Genomic DNA, 24817 nt, shown 5'->3' on the forward strand with positions numbered 1-24817 from the left:
GCGAATGGCTTTGGGACCTGAGGTCTCTGCGTGACTCCCCAGTGGTTCTGAGAAACCCGCTTCCATCAGCCGCCTGCTTTGCGGTGCTCAGCCAGGCTGGGAGCCGCGGGGCCAGACCAGCCACTGGGGGCCTGGCGTGGATGTCAAGGTGAGGGCTAGGGAGGAGGGGAGGGGGGCAGTGGGTGTTGGGGGTCATGGACATGGCAGTGAAGGGAACTAGCGTTTGGGTGTTGAACTACAAGCCTATACACCTAAAAACTACATGCTGTCATTGACCAACGCTGCCCCCACACATTCAATAACATTTCACCAATCGGAGCCGAGTTCTTTTCTGGGCTTGACAGCTGCAAGGCAGGTGCCAGAGAAGCAAGAAGGCTGAAAGCCACTCCCAACTCATACGGAGGTGACAAACATGGACAAAATGCCATGTGTACAGTCATGCCCAGTCCCAGAGGGTGGCCATGCACGGTGCACGCAGTAGGTCCTGCTGTGGCCTGCTGCACGGTGCACGCAGTAGGTCCTGCTGTGGCCTGCTGCACGGTGCACGCAGTAGGTCCTGCTGTGGCCATGCACGATGCACGCAGTAGGTCCTGCTGTGGCCTGCTGCACGGTGCACGCAGTAGGTCCTGCTGTGGCCATGCACGATGCACGCAGTAGGTCCTGCTGTGGCCTGCTGCACGGTGCACACAGTAGGTCCTGCTGTGGCCTGCTGCACAGTGCACGCAGTAGGTCCTGCTGTGGCCATGCACGATGCACGCAGTAGGTCCTGCTGTGGCCTGCTGCACGGTGCATGCAGTAGGTCCTGCTGTGGCCATGCATGGTGCACGCAGTAGGTCCTGCTGTGGCCTGCTGCACGGTGCACGCAGTAGGTCCTGCTGTGGCCTGCTGCAGGGTGCACACAGTAGGTCCTACTGTGGCCATGCACGGTGCACGCAGTAGGTCCTGCTGTGGCCTGCTGCACAGTGCACACAGTAGGTCCTGCTGTGGCCTGCTGCAGGGTGCACACAGTAGGTCCTGCTGTGGCCTGCTGCACGGTGCACGCAGTAGGTCCTGCTGTGGCCATGCATGGTGCACACAGTAGGTCCTGCTGTGGCCTGCTGCACGGTGCACGCAGTAGGTCCTGCTGTGGCGACGCACGGTGCACGCATTAGGTCCTGCTGTGGCCTGCTACACGGTGCGCCAGCGATGGGGACAGCAGGATGCGGCGGGGCCCCCAGAGTCAGGGTTATGGAATTGGCTGCTCTCAGGGCGTCCTGCTGTTCCGGCGGGTTCCGGAAGGGGAGGTGGGCACGTGTGATCAATACTAACTAAGTGCCGTGTGCCAGGAGTCCCGGGCGCGGCGTCTGCCTGAGCCACTCAGCTGAGGACAGTATTTGATATTTTCAGCGTGTGATGACCCGTGGGTGTGGGTAAAACAAGTGTGGGGAGGCGGCTATGGCTCACACGCTGGGAAGAGCCACACACGCCCCAGCCCGACGCGTCTCGTGTGGCCTCGGCCCCTGTGCCGTCCCAGGGGAGAGCATCACTGGGCACAGGCCGGCCTTCGCTCTAGGGAGAGACCGTTCCGACCGACCGAGCTTTTGGGCCATTTCTAAGGCCCCCCCCCTCCCCCCCACGTCTCACTGTGCAGCCTGGGACGCACGGGCTGCGTACAGTGCAGAGAAACAGCCCCGGGACACATGTCCCCTCCCGTCCACAGCTGCCGGGACGCTGCGCTACGGGAGGACGGACAGACGGACAGACAGGCTGACGGCAGCCTGTCCCTGCCAGGTGAGGCCACAGTGCCCCTCCCAGGGCAGCGCAGGACAGGACATCTGGGGACTGACTTCATTTCGTTGGTGAAGATGTTTAAGGAGATCTACCCCTGCCCGGCCGCGAGCAGTGGGACGGCCCACTCGGCCAGGACCCGGCCAGTGTAGCTCAGTGGCTGAGCGTCGACCTATGAACCAGGAGGTCACGGTTCAATTCCCGGTCAGGGCACAGGCCCGGGTTGCGGGCTCCATCCCCAGTGTGGGGCGTGCAGGAGGCAGCTGATCCATGATTCTCTCTCATCATTGATGTTTCTCTCTCCCTCCTTCTTCTCTGAAATAAAAAATATATATATTAAAAAAGGAAATCTACGTTGTTTTTCCTCCGCAGCTGCTGCGGGCGGGAGGGCTGGCAGACCACGGCCTCCCTCGGACAGGCATCAGGCATGTGCGTGAGGGTGGGAAGCAGCCGCCTGCAGGCGCAGGGCCCTGCAGAGAGGGCGACTGCTCACTGCCGAGCGAGACGCCCATGAACACAAGCCGCCCGATCCTGGGTGCAGGTCTGGAAAGGTGCGCCGGGTGCCGGGACCCCGAGCGGCCGCTCCACGTGCAGGTCAATGACCTCAGATTATGCAAAGGAGGGTCGTGGGCACCAGGACCCCGGGCGCCTGGGCAGCAGTGACTGGACGGTGCAGACCCTACTGGGGCGGCCTTTCCTGCCCGCCTGCTGCAGTGACCACGGAAACCCCGCGCAGGCTCATAGCTGGCCGTAACAACCCACTCCCGCTGCAACTGGCCCTCCAGTGCTCCGCGCCTGACAGGCAATTCTGTGTCGTCTTCCTCCACTGGAAAGAGCAGTGGTCGGGAACCGAGCTGGAAATGACACCGGCCCACATGGTCTGCTGGGCCGCCACTGTCCCCGCGCTTCCTGGGGGGGTGGGGGGCTGTGGTCACACCTGGCCGAGGATGGGCTGCCGTCGGCCTGGCTGTCTGTCCGTCCATCCTCCCGGGGAGGAGCGGCTGTGGGAGGGGACACGGTCAGGGGCTGCTTCTCTGGGGGCGGGGGGGGGCGCACCGACACGTACCGTCATCCTTGGTCCGCTCCAGGACCAGCGGCGCGCTGGCCGCCCCGTTGCCGATGCGCGTGAACGCCAGCACCTGCAGCTCGTACAGCACGAACTTGCGCAGGCCGGTCAGGAGCGCCGACTGCGTGTGGTTGCCGCGCACCACGTGGCTGCTGGGCTCGGGGTCCAGGTCTCTGGCCCGGAACAGGATCTGAAGCGGCGACACAGGGGTGGGCGTGAGGACGCGGGTGCCGGGCCGGGGCCTGGCCGCGCGGCCGACCGCAGTGCTAGGACCCGCCAGGGCGTTTGGTGCCCTGGCAGCCGGCTGAAGGCTTATGGGTCCGGCTGCTACTGGCTGGCGCCGGGGAGGATGGCGATGAAGCGCTCGTACCCGAGTGGAAGGGCACTGGAGCTGGGACCCGGCCCAGGCTGCTGGCTGGCTGCCTCGCCGTAATTTGCAAGGTCTGAGGCCACCAAAGGCGGCCACGCTGACCACAGCCGCTGACCGAGGACTCCATGGTGGACACAGGGGCAACCCCTGCCCAGGCACCGCTGACTGGAGGCTGGGCTGCGGTCTCAGGAGTGGCCCCTCTGCCCCGGAACCCGGGCTCACACAGTGACCGAGGCTTACCAGGCAGGCCCGGGGGAGGGAGCAAGGGCCCGGCAGAAGCATCTCCTTCAGGACTGGGGGGCGGGGGGGGTGTGGGGAAGTGGGGGAGACATTGATTGCTGACCCCACTCTGTGTGATCACCGGGCCTAACGGAGTCACCCTGTCTCATGGGGCCGGGCGAGCAGCCAGCGGCAATGCCTGGGGAGGCTGGGGGAGGGAGGTGCAGGGTCAGGCAGGAGTGCGTTTTGAGGGCCCGGGTGAACGTGTGTCACGCGGACTCCAGGGAAGCGGAGGTGTCAGGTGGAGGATGGCCCGGACGCTGGCATTTATCTAACCCTCACGAGCGCGGCTCCTGTGGGAACAGGCTCTGCGCCCGGCCTGGCTTTGTTAAGGGCGACGCCAGCACTGAGTCCCGGGCCGTGACGATCTCACATGAGACAAGCGAGGTGGAGAGCAGGGAGCTGGGAGCAGCTGAGCTGTGGTCCCTCAGAGACCAGAACCGCGCTGGTCAGGGAGGGGCAGGGGTCGCCTCACACATACCTTGTAGCCCAGGATCAGGCCGTTCTGGTCCTGTTCGGGCACCGAGGCCCATGTCAGCAGGATCTGGGTCGAGCTGACCGCCACGGCGGACACGTTCCCAGGGGCGGCCGAGGGGACTGTGAAGAGAGTGGAACAGATTAGAAGCAGAACCTAAAGGCCTCGACAAGTAAAGGGCCCGTTTCTACCCAAATATCGGTTGCCTGTGGAAGCACAATGCATTCTGGGCATCGTGAGTGAGCAGATGAAACCGCAGGGGCGGACGGAAATGCAAATGTCTTTCGTGTGAGCAGCGGACGCTGTAAGCCCTGGTGTTTAGGAGCTCAGCCCCATCCGAGCCCGCGCCCCCCCACCCCCCCGCAAGGAAGTGAGGGGTCTGCTTTCCTCTTGACAGGCGGGCTGCGGGCTGCGAGCTGCGGGCTTCCATCTCTCATGGGAAATCCTCGCTTCCAGCCCCCGTGCACTGACCGCTATAAACATGGCGTTTTGTGAGGGGACAGTGGGGTTCCAGGGAGGAGACACATGACCCGCACCTCACGGCTAATCCCCACAACAGCCCAGGTGGGCCGTGCTCCACGTGGCTCCGCAGGGGGAAGCCTAAGCCAGAGAAACCGGCCTACTCTCCACGGGAATGAGAGGCTTTTTCACAGCGCAATGGGCAGATGGGGCGCAGCTGCACCGTCTGTCCCTGACGCGTGTACATGGGAGGTTCTGCTGGGACACCAAGAGGTTCTGCTAGACCAGGCCGTGGTTCTGCCAGAGCAGGCTCTGGTTCTGCTAGAGCAGGCTGTGGTTCTGCTAGGACACTGAGAGGTTCTGCTAGACCAGGCCGTGGTTCTGCCAGAGCAGGCTCTGGTTCTGCTAGAGCAGGCTGTGGTTCTGCTAGGACACTGAGAGGTTCTGCTAGAGAAGGTTCTGGTTCTGTTAGAGTAGGCTCTGGTTCTGCTAGACCAGGCTGTGGTGCTGCTAGACCAGGCTGTGGTTCTGCCAGAGCAGGTTCTGCAGGGGCGCCGCGAGGGTGCCAAGAGGTCCGGCCGGGGTGTCAGGAGGTTCTGGGCAGGTCTGACCAGGCCACTCCGCGCCGGCGGGTCCTGCAGAGGCTGTGGGAGACAGGCAGGCGGGCCCACAGCCTAAGAGGACCGGCTGCGGGGACACTGAGCCTGGGGCGGGGCGTCTGCAGCAGAGGGCAAGTCCTAGAGGGCGTCCTGGTGGCAGCGGCTTCTCCCTGCCTCTCCCTTCTCTACCGACGAGTTGACGGTCCTCGGAGCGCAGGCTCGGCTGGCGCGGTGAAGGTCACCGTGTGGCCACAGGACGGAAGGCACGGCGCCTGCCAGTGTCCGGAGCTCGGGCCCCTCTGAGCTGGAGAGAGACCACGAGGTCGCCGGCACCGGTGGGCACACCGGTCCCGGACGTCACCGGAGCCGCCCACTGTCCCTGGGCCGTGCGACCACATGATCGGTGGGAGCTCCTCAGGGCCTCGGGGTGTTTACCGCCTCAGTTCACTCAGCCCCTAGGGGAGGCGGCCGCCGCGCCCGCCGCCCGCCCAGCGCCGTCCCCGGGGCGCCGTGCCCCGTGCTGCTCCCCGTGCCGCCCTCAGGTCCACCGCGGCAGCGCCCGCGACACGGCTCACACAGGCGGCTGCGCGAGCGGCGGGGTAACTGGCATCTCGAGTCGGCCGAGGCTGAAGGCGTCACTGGCGGTGAAAGGAGAGGCGAGCGACGCTCTGTTCGAGTCAATTTCCGACTTGATCAGGACGAGAGAGAGCCAGCCCCGCTGTGTGCCCCGATGTCAGCCCTAGCCCTGACTGCCCTGCCTAGGAAAGGGGGGCATTGCCATAGCAACGCACCAGCCACCTCTCAGACCCCTAGCTGGGCCCCGCAGGTCCGGCTTTGAACTGAGGCCTGCAGGTGGTGGCGGGCCCTCCGTGACGTGGTGATGCGGGCACCGGCCTCCTGTGGGCACCCGTCTCCTGCGGACGCCCTTCTCCTGCGGGCACCCGTCTCCTGCGGGCACCTGTCTCCTGCTGGCACCGTCTCCTGTGGGCACCCGTCTCCTGTGGGCACCCGTCTTCTGCGGGCACCGGCCTCCTGTGGGCACCCGTCTCCTGTGGGCGCTCTTCTCCTGCGGGCACCCGTCTCCTACGGGCACCCACGCCTGGCACGATGGCAGGGGTGACCCAGCGGTCCAGACGGCGCCTGGAGCACAGCGGGGCTCCCCCCTGGGGCGCAGAGGACACGCGGCAGAAGGAATGTTTCAGCCGATTCTGGTTCTTCCAGCACAAACCCTGCCAAGCAGTCAGTGTTCCCGTTTGAGATGTGGGAGGACTCACACCCGTTACCGACCGGCGGCGGACTCAGCTCCTCTGGCCCTGACAGCGTCAGTTGGGAGCCTTAGAACCCGCTTTGCAGAAACACCACGCAGCGCAAGGTCCTCCTGTTCGTGCTCGTCGCCATGGAAGGGTCCCGGCGCCGGGCGGCCGCCACTCCTGGCGCAGCCTCTTCTGAGTTTTCAGGCCTCATTTATCCCGTCACGCGTCCTGAGGGGCCGTGAGAGCAGCCGGGCGCATGCAGAGCTGTCGGCTCCAGCTCAGGGGCTCCTTGTGCTGCTCCAGGTCCCGCCCGGTCCCAGCCCGGCCTCGGGCTCGGGTCATGCATCCGCCGTCGCTATCTTCCCGAGGTGGCCTCCCCCCCTTAGCTCCCCCCTCCCCATCGGCTCCCTCCACCCTTCACCCCTGCCTGCTGCACCCGCTCCTCAAACATGGGGAGGGCCTGCGGGACCAGCTCTGCAGGGCGGGCTGTGCTGGGGACGGTCAGCGTGGACACCAGCAGGACAGGGAGGGCAGGACATCAGACCTGCTGTGCTGGGAGGACTGCGGCTCAGAGGGCAGCTCCTGCGGCAGAAGGTTCTGGAAGCTCCATTCAGAAGAGGAGAATCTGAGGCCCCACAGGCCCAGCATTGCAGGGGGTGGGATGGCTCTGATGGCACTGACAGCTGGGCACCAGGGCCCTGGGGGGTCAGCCCAGGAGGGCCCCGAGGACCCCTTCCCAGCATGAAGCAACTGGCAGCAGAATCGCCAGGCCGGGAAGCGGGGATCGACGACCCTGTCACCTGACCTGCGCCCGGACACCCCCGAACCTAACCTGCGCCCGGACACCCCCGAACCCAGCCTCCCCCGGAGCCGAGCACGGGCCGTTATCCACCTGCCCGTTCCTGTGCCCAGAACTGCCCGCAGGACTGGCAGGGTCTCTCCCGTGTCGCAGAGTCCGGTTCGGAGGGTCGCAGAGCGTCTGCATCCTGTGGTGGCGCAGGCACAGCCGCCTCCGCGCCTCCCTCTCCTTCTGACCAAGGAAGTCCGCCGCCCGGAAGGACGCGGCCCTGGCCGCTCCGGGTCCCCTCGCCGCACGCGGTCCTCCCGGCAGCTGATGCGGTCACCTCGGCCTGTGCCCCGCTATCCGCGTGTCGCGCAGTCCCAGGACCCTGCTCACTCACCGCTCCTGCCTGACACTCGCTGGTTCTCCAGCGGCTGTTCCCGCCCCCCAGATGGGACCAGGAGGACATGGAGCCCCCGCCAGCCCAGCCCACGGCTGAGCTCCTGCGGGAACGCCAGCGTGGAGCACATGACTGAGTGGACAGGTCCAGGTCGAGCTGTCCCACAGCCTGCAGGTGCCTCCTGACACGGCCAGGCCAGGCCGCACCTGCTTGTGCCCGGGTGCGAACAGGATGAGACGGGAGTGGGGAGGAGGTTGGTGGGCGGCGGGAGGCCTGTCCCCCGAGCCCCTGCCCGGTCGCATCCTGCCTCGCTAGCGCGGTGAGACGGGCTGACCACCTGACACCTGCCTCGTCCGAAAGCTGGTGCCCTGCACCACGAGGGTCCCTTAGACTCCCCACTCGTGCTTTTCCCCCCTGACGGTGAAGTGACCCCTAACTGAGAGTGACCACGGAGGCCAGCCCCCGTGGAATTCACCGTGGCTCGTGAATGCCGTGGGCTCTAGGGAAGGTCACCCTGGAGGCGGACGGCCCTGGTAGGGTCTTGGCAACACATTGAGACGAGGCACCAAAGGGCTAGTGAGGGTGGGGGTCAGCTCCACCCTGGGGGGGGCAGTGAGGGTGGCGGTCAGCTCTACTCTGGGGGGGCAGTGAGAGTGGGGGTCAGCTCTACTCTGGGGGGACAGTGAGAGTGGGGGTCAGCTCTACTCTGGGGGGGGCAGTGAGGGTGGCGGTCAGCTCTACTCTGGGGGGGCAGTGAGGGTGGGGGTCAGCTCTACTCTGGGGGGGCAGTGAGCGTGGGCTCAGCTCCACCTGGGAGGCCGCGTGGCCCGGGCCTGGCCTCCCCTCACCTGACTCCCGCGTGCGGCCGCGCACCACCTCGCTCCAGGGCCCGGCCCCGATGGCGTTGAAGGCCTGCACCTGCACCTCGTACTCCGTCCACTCCTCCAGCTCCTCGATGGTCAGCTCCCTCTCCAGCCGGTCGCTGACGACGTGCGCCCGCGCGGGGGCCCGCAGGTCCGGGCGCCAGTACTTGACCCTGTAGCCCACCGACTCGGGGTTCCCATTGTACTGGGAATCGGGCAGGGGCTGGGGGACAGTCCGTGTGAGCTGGCGTCTCAGCCCCCTCCCTGCCCTGGCCCCGGGTGGGCCTGTCTTATGGGCCAAGTCCCTGGACAGCCTTTTCTGGGGGGATGTGCTCAAAACACGGGTCCCTGGAACTTCCCTCTGTGAACCTGGCCGGACCTGGTTTCTCTGACCACATCCTGGCTTCGTTTTGGGGGGATGTTCCGATGGAATGTCAAGCTGGCGCCCTTACGAACGGTTCCGTGTGGCCCAGACCCAGGGCGCACAGCCCGCCCCGCGTGGGCTCCCCCCCAGGCCGCCGCTCGGCTCCAGGCGCCGTGAGGAGCGCCCCGATTAACCGAGCCAGGCGGGCGGCACCTTGCGGCTTCACCAGGAGATAGGTCTGGACCGGGACAAAGGCAGGGCGGAGAGACCAAGCCCTGGGTGCATGTGTGCCCTTGGGGACCCCAGACCCCCGCCTGCAGCCTCTCGCCACCCAACTCACCACCCAGCGCAGCCGCAGGCTGGTCTCGCTGGCGGTCCGGACGGTGACGCTGGACGGAGCCACGTCCGGGGGGGCCTGCAGCGTCTGGATGACCCGGGAGGACTGGCTGAAGGGGCTGGCCCCCACCACGTTCTCCTGCCTCATCCGGAACCTGGGGGCACAACAGTGAGAGCAGAGGGCAGCGTGGGGGACAGAGGAACCAGGAGGAACCCCAGGCTGCTTGGGGGGGCTCAGGCATGTGTCTAACTGTATCCTAGGCCCATGCTCAAGGGCGCCCTCTCTCTACCTGGTTTCATTAAAAATGCAAATTATAGCCTTAGCCGGTTTGGCTCAGTGGGTAGAGCATCGGCCCTCAGACTGAAGGGTCCCGGGTTCGATTCTGGTCAAGGGCATATACCTCGGTTGTAGGCTCCGTCCCCAGCCCCGTGAGGGTATGTGCAGGAGGCAATCAAATCGGTGTGTCTCTCTCCCATCGATGTTTCTCTCTCTCTCTCCCCCTCCCTTCCACTCTCTCTAAAAATCAATGGAAAAATATCCTCGGGGGGGGATTAACAACAAAAAATTGATTGTTGACCCTAATGACTATGCAGTTATTCTATAATAAAAATATTTTAAAGATGCAAATTACATATCTGGTCTTTTCCCCTGAAAGACCTCAAAGCGTGGTAATCTGAAAATCAGCGGTTTCAAGATCCCCCAGAAGCGTGACTGGGTGGGTTCCGTGGCCAGGGACGTGTGCCGCCGGCTGCCAGTGGCTGGTGCAGGGGCTCGGAGTTCAAGCAGCTGTTGAACAGATGGAGCGTCAGACTGTCACACCCAGCGCCAGCTCTGAACGTCCAATGTCTCTTCGATGACCCAGGGCCCCGCGCCCCATTCCCGCCAGTTTGGGTGGGAACGCCGGGTTCGACCGGTCGTCCCCGGTCTGCAGGGTGAGGGTGGAGTCAGATGTTCTCTCAGCCCGTGTGCATGTCCTCCGCCCTGTCTCTCCTGCATTTACATCCACCCCTTTTTGGACCGAACTTACACACAAGGAAAACATCTGAGACAGGGACACGGGTCTCTAATGGCAGCTTCTTTTTTAAAAATGTTTTTCTGGGTTTTAGAGAGAGAGGAAGGGAGAGGCAGAGAGAGACGGAAACATCGATGAGAGAGAAACATCGATCGCTGCCTCCTGCACCATCCCAAATGGGGACCAAGCCTGCAACCCGGGCAAGTCCTCACCAGGAACTGAACCAGTGACCTCTCGGGGCGTGGGACAATGCTCAACCCACTGCGCCACACCGGCCGGGCTCTAACTGCAGCTTCTGATCTTAGAATGAACCACGTGGCCGACACCGATTTCACGAGGGAAGTCGTGAATCCCGATGGCTGGTCTCACGCTCAATGCTGTCTCTAAAAACGAGTGTGTGGCATCCTGAATCGTCTGCTCCCCTCTCAGGGAAAGTTACAGGGAACAGGCGCTGAGCAGTCGCTCCTGCTGGGTTTTGTTTGGAGCCTGACTCTGCTGCTGGACCGAGAAGTGTTCTTTGCAAGGACGCCGTCCCTGCTCCCTCCCCAGCTGCGGAGATGCTCGTCCTGGCAGGACAATGGCACCATCCAGCTGCCCCCGCGGCGATAACGGGAAATTGCATCGCCCTCGATCATCTTACGGGAAGTTATAACCTCGCTAACGGCTCATCATCACGCTGCCCTTCGCGAAGGCCAAGGATTTACGCCCGCACTGTTTCAGGGTCGAGAAGCAGAAGGTGAAATGGCACGTTAAGTGCTGATCAGTGAGACCGGCAGCCCCTGGCCGAGGGGGAGCAGCGGGACGTCCCACATGACCAGGAGTTTTGTAAAGAAAAGCAGCACATGCCTGGCCGGTGTGGCTCAGGGGTTGAGCATCGACCTATGAACCAGGAGGTCACAGTTTGATCCCCAGTCAGGGCACACGCCCGGGGTGCAGGCTCCATCCCCAGTGGGGGGCGTGCAGGAGGCAGCCGATCCATGATTCTCTCTCATCATTGATGCTTCTCTCTCTCTCTCCCACTTCCTTCCTCTCTGAAATTAATAAAAAAAATTAAAACAATTTTAAATGAAAAGTAGCTCGTGTCTGACTGCACACAGTGAGCCGTCTCGACAGGGCGCCCTGCCAGCTGGGTGGACGGAAGGGTCCTTGTCAGTCTGGCATCGGGGACAGACCTCCCTGGGAAAGACTCAACTGTGCACCTTGCTCCCGCAGCTTCCGTTTTCCATTCTTGCCCCTTAGAGGCGTCTCACATGCACCGACGCGCAGACAGCGCCCCCTGCTGGAGGGCCGCACGTCTCACCTGTAATGAGTGTAGGGCGTGAGGTTTGGGATCTCCAGTGTCTGGGCATCAGGCTCATTCTCCTCCTCGTACAGGCTGACCCACTCCTCCTCGTCACCAATGGCTCCCACCTGTGGAGAGGGACCTCCTGGGACTGCTGGACAGCCGCAGGGCAGAGGCCACGGTGGGTGGGGCTGGACGAGCCCCCCGGGGCTCCACACGCCCTGCACACACACCTCCCACTCGAGCCGTGGCGACGTGGGCTCCTGCTGTCCCCGCCTTGGTCAGGACCTGAAGCCTCTGGGGATGACGGGGCGGAGAGGACTCACGCCATCTGTCCGTCCTCCCAACTGACAGTGGGAGAGGACGTGGCCAGGACCCCACGTGACCCCGGTGGCCGAGCATCCTCACGGAGGGTCCAGACCATTCCCAGCACATCTGACCAGGGCTCTGTCTGTCCTGCTCTCACCCAGCCCTTTCTGCCCAACACACGGGAGACACCAGCGAGGCTGGGCCATGGGAGGGCCTCCCAGAGAAGGGCTCGCCGCTGCCCGGAGCCAGACCGGCAGGCGGCCCTTCCGGGCAGAAAGCCGCCTCCGGCAGAGCTGACTCCCGCACACACAGCCCACCGACCAGCTCCTGGTGCCCCGCGGGCCTCCTGCTTCGGCCTCGTCCGGCCTCTGGGAGCGGCTTCACGCCTCCGACCTGCGTGGGGCCCCGAGCCACCCGCTCATGACTTCCTGTGCTGCCCGAGTGGCTGCTAGTCCTGCCCACAGCGTCTGACACAGGACTCGCCCGGCCGTGCAGGAGCCGGGGCCGACCCAGCCGGAGAGGCCAGGGCCCACCCGCGACCTCAGGCCGCCAGGAGACCCTCGGGGTTCCACCCTGCAGGTGTCCGCCTCCCGTCCCAGGCCCTCGCTGGCAGCTGGGCAGGCGTGAGGCTCTGGGACCCAGAGGACAGGTGCAGAGCGGGGCTGAGCACGGAGTCAGGCCCCACGGGCTGCGTCGAGGCCGGCAGTAGGGGCCTGGGCCTCCACACTCCATCCCAGACCTACACGACCGCACGGGAGCCTGCTCATCACGTCTGCGAGGGAGCAGGCTGGAGGGGGGCCGGGGCCAGAGGGTGGCACAGGAATGCGAGATGACCTGGGGACATGGAGAAGGGCGCGAGGACGAGGAGGAGACAGCAAACACGCGTGCTGGCAGGCGCCTTCCTAAAGGAACTAACGCAGACACAACCCGACCCGCTCTCAGCTGAGACACGAAAGCAGCTCCGCAAAAGCTACAGGCTTCCCAGGCCCACACCCCAGAGGAAACCAGTCCTCGAACAGCACAGCGCGGCCCAGCAGCCGGGGGGCGCAGGCGGCGCCCAGCGAGGGCGGAGGGACGAGCACCGTGGTCACCCCGCAGCCACAGGCCGGGAGAGGAGTGGGTGCGGGTAACGTGACCTCGGGAACACGGAGGAGCCGGGCCTGTTCCTCAGCCGGGGCGGCCCCTGGGGGAGTGCACTTGGGAGACGCACAGCGTCACCCTGCAGCCCTGGCCTCTCGGAGGAGCGTGTCACCACGAAGGACCTCGCGGGCATGGCCGGGCGGGGCCCCCGTGCGCCTTCCCTGCGGGCCCGGCCGGCTCCCCCCGCTGCTCTAGCTGCCAGCCCAGCCCTCGGCAGAGGGGGCCGGGCCAGTGGAGCCCACCACCCTCCGAACATCCTTCCGAGCCAAGGGCTGCTCTGACGCACAAATGAGCACTGAGTGGGCTTTCTCCCTCCATTTCTCCCTTTCAGAGCAGTTTCCTCTGCTCCCGGAGTGCCAGCGCCCGCTGAGCAGCCTGGAGAGGCCGGGCGCAGGGCGGGCCATTAGAACCTCGAATGGCGGGTCTGCGGGGACTGCCAGGCAGCGGGAGCCAGATGAACACGGACATTAACACTCTCCCCGTTATGGGTGTCGAGAGAGTGCGGGGAGGGGTGTTTTGCTCACTGCAGGGTCAAAGGTGACTAATTAAGCAAAGCATTACTGAGCCAGAAACACCTATAAAAGCCGCTCTCCACAATGTGCACCCCATCAGCGCACTGCAGGCCCCTCGATGGCTCCCCGCGGGTGAGACCTGCGAGTTCTGCAGAGGGGCCGAGCTGAAGGGACCTCGTGTACAGAAGAGCTGACTGAGGGGGTCCCGGAGCGGAAGTCAACACTGAGGCCCGAGCACCTGGTGGGGGCTGCGAGGCGCCCGGTGGCCCTGCCAGGTCACGGCCGTGGAACCTGGCGATGGGCCTCTGCGGCCACTGGAGCTCCCTCCCTCCTGGCGTCCCGCCAGCACCTGAGCAAACCACGATCACATCATCGCCCTGCTCCTCAGGTGACTGACGGGTGAATGGCGCCACCCATGGACGCTCTGCATCCAGTCCGTGGCTGGCACAGGGCAGGGCACAGCCGCTTCCCGGGTGGGAGGTGGGGCGAGGGAACGCGGGGTCTCACTGCAGCAGAGGAGGCCTGGGTTGCCTGGCAGCCAATCAAAGGGAATTAGGTGCGGAATGTTCCAGAAGTCTTCATCTATACCAGTTACAGACTCAAGGGCCCCACTGTTCTGAGTTTAGGAAAGGGGAGCTGCCCGCATCAGGGAGGCCATGGAGACATTCTTGGAGAAGTAGCTGCAGAGACCTCAGTGAGGCTTCCTGGAGGACAGCACATGGGAGCATGTGTGCACATGCATGTGTGTGCATAAGTGCCTGTGTGCACACCTGTGTGCACAAGTGTGTGTGCTTGCACATGCATGAGTATGTGCATGTGTGTGAGTGTGTGCATGTGTGTGAGTGTGTGCATGTGTGTGTGTGTGCAAGTGTGTGAGTGCAGGCATGCATGTACCTGCATGTGCATGGTTGTGTGCACATGATGTTTGCATGATTGCGAGTGTGTGCATGATTATACGCACATCAGCATACCTGTGTGCATATGTGTGTGTGCACGTGTGTTGGTGGGGGTTGGGGAGACCTTTCAGAGATCACAGCACAGGGTAAAGCCTCTACTACTAGACAATGTGGAACCGGCGCACGAATAGCCAGACTAAGAGCAGAATGGAAAGCGCAGACACAGACCCACGTGCACACGGAAACGCAACCTCCTCAGACCAGGAGGAGGCAGGACACGGACTTCTCAGCACCTGGTGGTGGGACAGTCACGTAGCTATTTGCAAAGCGATGCAAGAGGCTCACAGCTCACTCCACGCACGAGGACGATCCCCCTGGAGGGGGAGCTGAACGCAGAGGCGAAGCCACGGGGTGGCGCGGGGCGGACTCCTTAACAGCCGAGCGTGGGAGGGACCCTCCCTCTGGGGCTCAGCACCCAGGGCCGCGAGGAGACTGGTCAATTGACCTCTGCTGCGTTGGCACAGCCGTCAGTTACGTGCTGCTGGCGAGAAGGCGAAATGCCAACCAGCAGCGGGCCGGGTGCAGTCTGGACCCGCGGTCGCCCACCGTGGCCCGCGGATCAAAGGTTGGCGACCGCGGGTCCAGACCATTTACATCTGATTCATGATCCGGCAAGCCCACTCCTAGGAATGCATCCCAACGACTCAGCGGAAAAGCACACAATGATGATGATGATGCGAAAGGCGGAGGCCACCTCTGGGCGGAATAGCGCCCACCCTGGGGGCATGCTGCCTTCCAAAGGGCCCTGCGGGGTGGCGAAAGTTACCAGCATTGAGACAGGGTGACCCTGCCTTACCTGGGGGTGCCACCTGATTACAGGAACCCTAAAAGGAAGAGGCGAAGGGCGGGTCAGGGAGATGAGGGAGGAGGAGGGGCGGAGAAGCTGGGAGAGACGTCTGGCCCCTGCTGGCTCAGAGGTGCAGGGAGGGGCCGGGAGCTGAGGAAAGCTGTTGGCGAAGTCGGGAGGGTGACAGCCGGCTGGGTCCCACCAGCACAGGACGTGGCTCTGACCACAGCCAGCGTGAGCAGGGAGAGGGACGCCTCTGGAGCCTCCAGGCAGGGGCGCAGCGCTGCCACCCCTGGATCTCAGCCTGTGAAACCCAGTCGGACGTCCCCTGGGAAGAGCCATCAGCTGGCCCTCGGGTGCTGTATAAGCCACGGGCTTGGCATCTGTCCTGGCAGCGATGGGAAAGGCGTGCCCATCCGATGTCCACAGGCAGAGGCGGCCCCACACACGGCTCTGCCGCAGCCACACCGGGGAGGCCACGCGGCTGTGAAGGGAGGAGGGGCTCGGGGGGTGGGGGTGGGGGTAGGGTACGCGCCCTGAGCTCAGGCTGTGTGTCGCCGGGAGCGAGGCCGGCCAGCCAGGTCAGAGGGTACAGGTTCCTGCAGCTGCTTATGTGACAAAAGGAAAGAGGACAGACCCAGCCCCGACGGGGCCGGGAGAGGCGGCGGGCACGGGACACGCCTGTGCACACGCCCTCCCATGGGTGTGACGCTGGGATCCTGCAGCGAGTTACAGGCTCAGGAAGAAAGGAGGCTTAGAGGGTTTGAACGTGTGCTAAAGAGTGAGGTGCTTTTCACAGAAAGCGCTCCCTACAGACTGAAGCCAGAGAACAAGACCACCCCCCACAGGGCACAGACCTCTGGGAGCTGCTGGGTCAGCCGCCCAGGAAGGACCAGGCTGCCAGGCAGCGTTTGGGGGGCCCCTCGCATGTAACGTGGGCTGAGGGCAAACCCTTAAACCGCACGCGGCGGTCTCATTGTTAGCGGTACCGCTGAAATTACAATTTTGAAACTCTGTAATAGTCGGATAAATAAGTAATTATGCTAATATTTCTAAAAAAACCCACATTTTTAGTGAAGAGAAACGGTATTTAAAATATAAACTCCACGTAAAATATCCTTAAATTTGAATTGGAAATATCAGTATGAATTCATGATGTTTCAAAGTGCGTATTTCTCCTCTCCGTCCCCCGGAAAGGCCTGGAAGCAGCCGCCAGCCAGCAGCAGCGAGCACCCCTTCCCTGCCCATTCACTGGGGCAGCCACGGCCCTGGTGGGAGGGCCGGGGTGAGCCCGGGCAGGGAGGGGGGGCGGTCCTAGGCCGTCCGTCCGCGGTGCCCGGGAGCAAGGAGCTCACCGAAGGTTAGGACGCTCGGCTCAGAGGCCTAGACCCCGAGGGATGCCCCTGACCAAGAGGGGCCAGTTTGAGGTTTACAGTGAACAACGGCCGTGGTGGAAACTCACTGAACATAGTAAGCATCGGTGTTCCGGTAAACAGCAACACTCAGGGGGAGATCAGCCAGAAGCCACAAAGCCCTTTCACCGGGAGCACAGGGCCGCTCCTGATGCGGAAACGGGACGCAAGGGAAGAGCCCAGGCCAGTCCTGCTCCCAGGAGTGAACTGCCGCCCAGCAGCTCCAGGAGGATTCACTGCCCACAAGCACCACAGGAAACTCCCACTTGTCACAGCCCGGCTCTTTCTCCTGCGCGCCCCGCAGCTCGGAGCCGCGCCCAGGGCCTCGGCAAGCCCATCTCCTCTCCTCCTCCAGCCTCGCCTCCTGCTGGCCCGCGGGGGGCCGTGTGCACCTCCTCCCGAGAGAAATCTCCCCTTAACCCGCAGAAACGGGTCAGCTTCGCTTACGGCTCTATCCCTCCCGCCTAGAGAAGCGCCTGCAAGGAAGCGTGCTCCAAGACCTTGAATGGATTGCACTCATTCATTCATTCATTCATTCATGTGCTAAGATATGTTGCACCCACGATCCATCCTATTGGTGTGATGGCAGCTGACTGGGACCAGAGTTAAACAGTCAGTGATGCTCTCAGACTCGGGGTACCCCTCACAGCCTGAATTGTAATTCTCATCACTTCCTCCATGTCCAGTGAGACCCCCCTGTCAGCTGGTCCCCCTCAGCTCCCCACCCCGTCCCCAGCACCCGCCCTGCCATGGGTCTCTGGTCCTGCCAGCATGGGCTCCCCACACACGCCCCACGTCCGCTCCGTCCAGCCGTGGACAGCTCGCAGGGAAGGACCCATCAAACCCTGGAGCCGGCGCCGCTCTCTGGCGGCTCCTGCACCGGCCGTCACGGGAGGCGCACCTGCCCCTCCACGAGCCACCTGGAGATGGCCGTCTTCCCGTCGTAGCCGGGCCGGAACTGCAGGGTGGCTGAGCGCGGGCTGATGTTGGAGATGACCAGGTTGGACGGGGCGCCGGGAAGCTCTGGAGAGAAACGGGAGAGGGCCGCACAGACTGAGCTTCTGCCACAGTTTAGGGGGCGGAGCCACACGCCGGCGAGTAGCTCCTTCCACACCCCTTCCTGCCACAGAGGGCGTGTTTTCAAACCACGAGAGGCCTGGCTGCGTGGCTCAGTGGGTGAGCGTCGACCTATGAACCAGGAGGTCACAGTTCGATTCCCGGTCAGGGCACAGGCCCAGGTTGGAGGCTCCATCCTCAGTGGGGGGCGTGCAGGAGGCAGCCGACCCATGATTCTCTCTCATCATTGATCTCTCTCTCTCTCTCCCTCTCTCTCTCTCCCTTCCTCTTTGAAATCAATACAAATATTTAAAAACCAACAAACAACAGGGAGGAGCACAGCTTCCCTGGGAACATGCCCAGCGTGGCCCCGCTCTATGGGGCCGCCCATTCGCGCTGGCGCTGGGGCAGGCGCAGGAGACCTCGCGGCCTCGGGGACGCAGGCTCAGTGGGGACCTCTGTGCAGCCGTCTTGTTCAGTGGACACCGCTGAGTGAGGAAGGAGGGAGGACGGGGCCTCAGAGAACATACAGCAGCACACGTCCCCCTCCTGGATCCCGACTGTGGTCATGACCGTGAGGCCATGGGGAGCAGGTGGGGGAGGCGGGCAGAGGGGTGCACGCCCGGTTCCCAGGCTGCTGACCCGGGCGCTGGGCAGGCCCTGAGCCTGGGCTTCCTGGGCTGGTTTCCGAGATGACGGGTTCAGGGGCGAGTGCCGAGCTCTCCCCACTGCCCGCGTGCAGGTGCTCTGGCAACTAGATGAAGGGCAGGCGTGACCTGAGGCCCCCCGCCGTGACGAGGGCCTACCCCTCGGCAGTCCCTGGGGTGGGCTCCCCCCAAGCGTCCACGCCACGCAGCAGCTGCGGTGCAGACGGCGGCCCCGAGGCTGGAGCACAGGCAACGCGCTAGAGCCGAAGGCTGGGCGGCAGGAAGGAGGGAGCCGGGGGCGGAGAGAGAAGGCGTTCTGAGGACGCGTCCTACTGCCCTGGCCAGGGCCCGTGGGCCAGTGTGACCGGGACCAGAGGCCAGAGCCGCCGGTGGCCGGCCAGGGCTGGCCCAGGAGGGCAGGGACCTCGGTGCCTTCCATGTCTAGTTTAATGAACCCCGAGCAGATGTTCACATCGAAGGCAAGTGCCTCTTCTTTACGTTTCTGGGCTCCTGGGCTCGGCACAGGGTCCCTCAGCCATTAAGGATGTGAGCTTCAGAGACAGCCACAGATCCGTGACCGCCGCCTGGGCTCTCCTTCCGGCCAACGCCAGGGATGCTGGGGGGGGGGGGGGCGGGGAGGGGGCACCATGCCCAGCGCCCAGTACACCACCCCCAGCGCCGGCCTGCACCCACCTTCTCTCTCCCTGCCCTGCCCCTTCCTCCCCACCTTCTCCCACTGCGCTTCCTGTCCCGAACCCGTCTCCATTGTTTCCCCGAGTGAACGAAGCTGGATGCTCCCCACTGTGCCCGCAAAAGGGGCTTCTGGGAGACAGCCTCCCAGGAGATCTGACCATCAGCTCCGGCCGCAGGCTGAGGAGGGGGCCACGCCCGCCGTAACTTCCTGGTGAGGGCCTGCCAGCGCCCCCCGTGGTTTCTGTGCCTCCAGGTCAGCACCTTCGCCATGGCAGCGGGAGCCTCCTTCCGGCCCCTCCGAGGTGTGGCCCCCGCACGTGTCTGGCTCACTCGCCTGCCCCTGGACCTCTGCCCGCTTTCTCCGCTTCCCTGGAATCTCCCCCGTGCCCTCCCTTAATTCCAAAGGCACAGCAGTGACTGCAAAACCGTGCTCCTCGGGCGCCTGCACTCTTGCTTCCTGGCAATTGGCATTCGTTTGGCTAAACTCAAATTCTCATAATATTTTTCTACTGGCTGGGCCTCCTTCTTTGACACTATTTCTCAAAAATATGTTTTTGTTGATTTCAAAGAGAGGAAGGGAGAGAGAGAGAGAAAAGCATCAATGATGAGAGAGAATGATAGGTCAGCTGCTTCCCGCACACCCACACTGGGGATGGAGCCTGCAACCCGGGCCTGTGCCCTGACCGGGAATCGAACCGTGACCTCCTGGTTCATAGGTCGATGCTCCACCGCTGAGCCACATTGGCTGGTGACACTATTCTTAATTTTAACATCGCACTTCCTCTCTCTCTCACAAGGCCTGCAATTCCTTCTGTGGGGTTCCCTTTCCCGGGAGGGCGGGGCCCCAGTCCAGCTCCCTGAGAGGATTCACCCCCCAACCCCCACAGAAGAGAGGGGGGTCATGGTCAGAAGACGCTGGGAAACAGGCCGCAGCGGGTCACCCGCCACTTACCCCACCGTCCAGCAGGACACTGGCCCCCTCAAAGGCGGGTGCCCGCCGAGCGTCAGGACTCCAGGGGGAAGGAGGGCCGGAGCCCTGCTCTCACTGACCTGGGGGCACGCCCGAGGAAATGGTGGACGAGGTGGCCAGGCCGGCGCCCACGGCGGTGAGGGCCGCCACGTCGATGGTGTAGGTGGTGAGCGAAGACAGGCCCTGGATCTTGTACTCGTGCGTCGTGCTGTTGAGCATGTCTGTGAGCCGAGAGTCGTTCCTTCCGTAAACCTCCCAGGAGATCCGGTAGCCTGGGGTGGGGGGGGGGGGGGGACAGCAGAGTTGGGGGGGGGGCTCCCGGGGCCGAGGGCAGGAGTGGAGGCCGCCCCCTTATCTCCGAGATTTGCAGAGTCTGGGGAGAGGCTGCTGCCCTGGCAAAGTGCACCCCGGAGTCAGGGCTCCGTCCCAGGTGCCCCAGAAACCTCCCACGCCTGCCCCCCAACCCAGGCAGCACCGCCCGCATCCTGTCCATGGTGATCAGTGACCTGCAGGACAGGTTGCCCAGCACGTGGGCACCCTCAGTGCCTGAAGCGTGACGACTGATGGCTGCCAGCCGCTGTGCACGCCTCCCTTTCTCTCCTCAAATTATGGCTGCATCTCGGCCACATGTCCATTTTTATAAGCTTGTATTGGCAGGAGGCGGCACCTTGCTCAGTGTGGTCCTGGGCGGCACCTAAGTTGTGGGCCCGCTGCTCGCGCTCCGCGGGGATGGCGGATGCGGCTTCACTGGGCCAGCGCGTGGCCTTAAAAAGTGGCTCTTTCCGGAGCCCCTGCTGCCCCGCCTCCCCCTCAAGCCTGAGCCCCCCTCCTACTGAGCCGCGACTTCCCTCTGCTCCACCCAGCAGGGCCTCACAGCCGCCATTATCCACCTGACTCCAGCGTGTGTGGGGCTCAGAGAGAAAGGTCCAGCCGGCCCCTGAGTCCGCCCCCGGGGGGCTGATGAGGTTGGGGGCGCCGGAGGCCCTGCAGAGGGACCGTGATGGAGAGCCCGGCCATGGGCAGCGCGAAGCCGCTGACAACGCGGCTCTCCCCTCCCAGGCGGTAAACTGGGCCCTGCCGCTCCTCGGATGAAAGCGGTCACACAGTAGGAAGCAGGACTTCCGGTGAACAGAACTCAGAGAGCAGTGTCTCGGGACTTTAATTTTTTAAAAAATTAATATCAGAAGCCACTGCCTGTCTGCTGACCCCCAGCCCCCTGAGCCCCACGGCTTCCGAGCGCTGGCAGGGCTCCAGGTGGGGACACCAGGGACACAGGCAGAGGGGTGGCCCTATCATGGTGCCCCTGTGCTCACCAGAGCTCCCCAAAGCACAGCACAGCTGACGCTTGAAGCCTGCTCCCGGCTTCTGGGTCCCTACCCCAGCCCCCACCCCAGGCCCCTGCCCCAGCCCCCACCCCAGCCCCTGCCCAGCCCCCACCCCAGGCCCCTGCCCCAGCCCCCACCCCAGGCCCCTGCCCCAGCCCCCACCCCAGGCCCCTGCCCAGCACCCACCCCAGGCACCTGCTCCAGGCCCCTGCCCAGCCCCCACCCCAGGCCCCTGCCCAGCCCCCACCCCAGGCCCCTGCCCAGCCCCCACCCCAGGCCCCTGCCCCAGCCCCCACCCCAGACCCTGCCCAGCCCCCACCCCAGGCCCCTGCCCAGCCCCCACTCCAGGCCCCTGCCCCAGGCCCCACCCTAGGCCCCTGCCCAGCTCCCACTCCAGGCCCCTGCCCAGCCCCCACTCCAGGCCCCTGCCCAGCCCCCACTCCAGGCCATGGGGCTGTGTCCTGACAACAGAGGAGACTAGTCTCTGACTCAGAGGCTGGAGCTGAGCAGGGAACACCCTAAGCGGCTGGGCTGGTGGTGGCAGGGCCTGGGGTGGGGACGGGCCCTGGCTGTGGCACACGCAGCCACACACGTGCTCTGCGGCCTTCTGTCTGAAGGTGACCCAGGCCTGCGGGCGGCAAACCCGTGGCTCCTCCCCGGGGACAGGCGCTCACCTGTGATGACGCCGTTCTTGTCCAGCGGCTCCTGCCAGCTGACCTTGAGGGACGTGTCCAGGATCTCCGTGAAGCTCAGGTGCCCCACAGCTCCTGGCCCTGGCGGGGGGGGGACACAGTCCCTGTCACTCTAAGCCCATCCTCTCGGGCAGGCTGTGCGGAGAGCTCTAACTATGAAAGGGAAGCGGCCGGCCCGGCAGCAGCTCCCGGGGGCCCCGCCAGCAGCTCTGGTTGCTGCTGAGACCGCGGCGCAGGCGCACTCACTGTCCTCGTGGGTGCGGACGAGCCGGGGCGCGCTGGGGGGCCCGTCGCCGGGCGTGGTGAAGCACAGGGCCGCCGTGAAGTAGGCCGTGAACTTCCGCAGGTGGCTGACGTAGCCGTGGTGCGCTCCGTGGAAGTCCGGCGCGATGGTGACCACGGTGACGGACTCCGGGGCGTCGGCGGGCCATGCGAGGAGCTGGGGGGAGCGGGTTGGGAAGAGATTCCTGTTAGCCGCACGGCTTCGAGTCTGCACCAGAATTTCATGTGAAATTTACCTTCGACGTCATGATTAAGAGACGTTATAAATCCAACCTTTGCCATCTCACTGAGAAGCACTGAGTTTAAAAGGGACCTCAGCCTGGCCGGTGTGGCTCAATGGTTGAGTGTTGACCTATGAACCAGGAGGTCACGGTCAGGTTCATAGGTCGATTCCCGGTCAGGGCACACGGCCGGGCTGCAGGCTCGATCCCCAGTGTGGGGCGTGCAGAGGCAGCCAATCAATGATTCTCTCTCATCACTGATGCTTCTCTCTCCCTCCTTTCCTCTGTGAAATTAAAAAAATAATAATACAGAAGGAGATCTCGTAGGTCGCTGAGTGCAAACACGGGGATTTATATGTGCACACGCGACACAACGTCTTCTTTATCTCCTGGCACAGACGCGCCGACCGTCCCTCCTCCCACACACACCGCCGAGCGGGTGGCTGGGCAGCAAGGAACACGGCCTCCAGCTGTCACTCCCGACCCCGGACGAGCCACACGCACAGGTGTTTCCCGACAGGCCCGCCCCAGATGCGGCCTGAGCCCGATGCACTGGGACAGCCGTCGCTGTTTCTAGTTTCTGTCCAGCAGCTGCCTGGGCAGGCGGGCAGGACGCTGATCACAACGTAAAGGCACACAGTCCGCTGACACGTGGCAGGGGGGCGGCCCAAGGTCTGGCCACTGTGTCTGAGGGACCGGGTGCCTGTGGCACCAAACACTGGGGGCCCTGGGGCTGGAGGGCGACGGCTGCAGGACAGGAGCATAGCCGTGCGGATCAGAGCGAGCGCAGGCACCGAGCGAGCGCCAGCCTCGCCAGTCAGCCTGGACGGAGCGGCACAGCCTCCTGCTGATCCACATGGTTTCCTCTTGGGAAGCCGACGGCGGGCCCTGGAGGCGAGGGCGGGCAAGCTGCTGGCCGGCGGCCGGGCTGGCGCAGACACGTGTTTGTGTAAATTGAATCCAAACGGAGAAAGAATGGACTGTGTCGAGGCAGAAACCCCCTCTAAGCGTCTGCCCGTGCCCACCTCCGGGCGGACGGTCATGACTGCGCTGAGGCCACGGCTCCAGGCCCAGCCGGGGCGGGGATACGGGGACAGAGACGACGCTTTCGGGACCTGGGCCCCAGCACATGGATGAAGGTGCCATGCTCTGGCGACGAAGGACGGAGGGAAGGTGGAGGGTGGGCAGGGTCCGTGCCTCGGATTCCGGGCGGAGAGGTGACCTGGGTCACCAGGTCTCAGGCCCAGGAGCCGAGGGAGGGAACGCCGCTCCTCACCTGATACAAATGTCCCTCAGTGTCCCCCAGGCAGGGTCCCTCCCGGGCGGAAGCGGTTCCTGCAAGCCCGATCCCAACCCGCGAGGTGGGGCTCCCTCCCGCGGGGATGTTCACGGGGGAGGCCTTTCTCAGGAGACAGTGCTGTGCACCCCCTCCCCGCGCCCCCACCGCGGAAAGCCAGCCAGGAGTTCCCGAGCAGCACAGCTGGTGCCAGGACCGGGGTGACTCCCGTGACCCCAGGACGGGCAGCGGCCTCCGTGCTGACCCCCAGGCCGGGACCTTCCGAGACGCCCCGGGGCGAGGCGTACCTTGTATCCCTGGTTGATGCCGTTGATGAACTGCTGGGGCGGGGGGTTCCACAGGAAGCGGATGGTCGTGGAATTCACCGCTTCCGCCTGCACGTTCTGGGGGGGCGCGGTGGGCACTGAGCCAGGCATCGCCATCAGAGACACACACCAACAGGAGGCAGGAGGGGGAGAGATGGAAACACTCTTGGCCGCTGCCCGCCGCACGGGCACTCAGCCCCGAGGACGGGCGTGTGACGGTGTCTGGGGAGCTGCTGGCATCACACAGAAAGGGGCTGGGCCGTTTCTCCTTCTCTGCGGCCGAATTCCTTAAGGCATTGGCGGGAAAGGGGACCGGACCACCCGTCCCCGGGGAGCCGTTCCGGGGCCCGAGGGGAGAGCAAACCCAGCTTTCTCCAGCTTCTCTCTCCCCGACCTCTGAGACCAGACCCGGTTCCTGTGGGCGCCCCTCCTGCAGGCGCCCACGCTCCCCCACTGACCTTCACATGAAGCCATCGCCCTCCCGCGGGCACCGCTGCCTACGCTCTGGGGGGCCAGGCGTCTGCCTGTCACAGGGGCCCCATTACAATTTCCACTCTCTCTTCCTTTCTGTTATTGAACCCAACCTGCACCTGCCAGGGGGCCCGCCCCCAGGGAGTCACAGTCCAGGGGACACCCTCATGCAGCCGAAAGGGCGTCTCTGCAGGATACACACGCTGGGAGGCTTCCGGCCGCAGCCGGGCCGGCCCTGGGGAAGAGGCCTGAGAAAGGCGCGCTCCCTGGGAGAGTGCAGCGAGCAAAGGCATGGGATTATGGGAAAGCTGGTGACTGGGAAGCACGGTGCGCGTGGCTATGGGGCGTGAGGGGGCGACCAGCGGAGGAAGCAGACGGCCACGCCGGGTTGCCTCCCACACCAAACATCAGGGTCGACGATGTGTATGGGGCAGC

The 24817-nt window shown here is 64.4% G+C and overlaps 1 protein-coding gene across 1 annotated transcript in view; it reads right to left on the reverse strand.

Annotated features, from left to right (window-relative positions):
- SDK1 (sidekick cell adhesion molecule 1) overlaps positions 1-24817 on the reverse strand; it is a 544320-nt gene that overhangs the window by 43479 nt on the left and 476024 nt on the right. The window contains exons 18-27 of the mRNA XM_059699383.1: positions 23894-24009; positions 22053-22245; positions 21789-21887; positions 19870-20061; positions 17325-17446; positions 11326-11435; positions 9017-9167; positions 8298-8535; positions 3964-4079; positions 2834-3023 (exon numbers count right to left, since the gene is read on the reverse strand). Coding sequence (XP_059555366.1) covers positions 2834-3023; positions 3964-4079; positions 8298-8535; positions 9017-9167; positions 11326-11435; positions 17325-17446; positions 19870-20061; positions 21789-21887; positions 22053-22245; positions 23894-24009 — 1527 coding nt within the window. The remainder of the gene's footprint in view (positions 1-2833; positions 3024-3963; positions 4080-8297; positions 8536-9016; positions 9168-11325; positions 11436-17324; positions 17447-19869; positions 20062-21788; positions 21888-22052; positions 22246-23893; positions 24010-24817) is intronic.

This window comes from Myotis daubentonii, chromosome 5, assembly GCF_963259705.1.
Source record: "Myotis daubentonii chromosome 5, mMyoDau2.1, whole genome shotgun sequence".
In the NCBI taxonomy this organism is placed as follows: Eukaryota; Metazoa; Chordata; class Mammalia; order Chiroptera; family Vespertilionidae; genus Myotis; species Myotis daubentonii.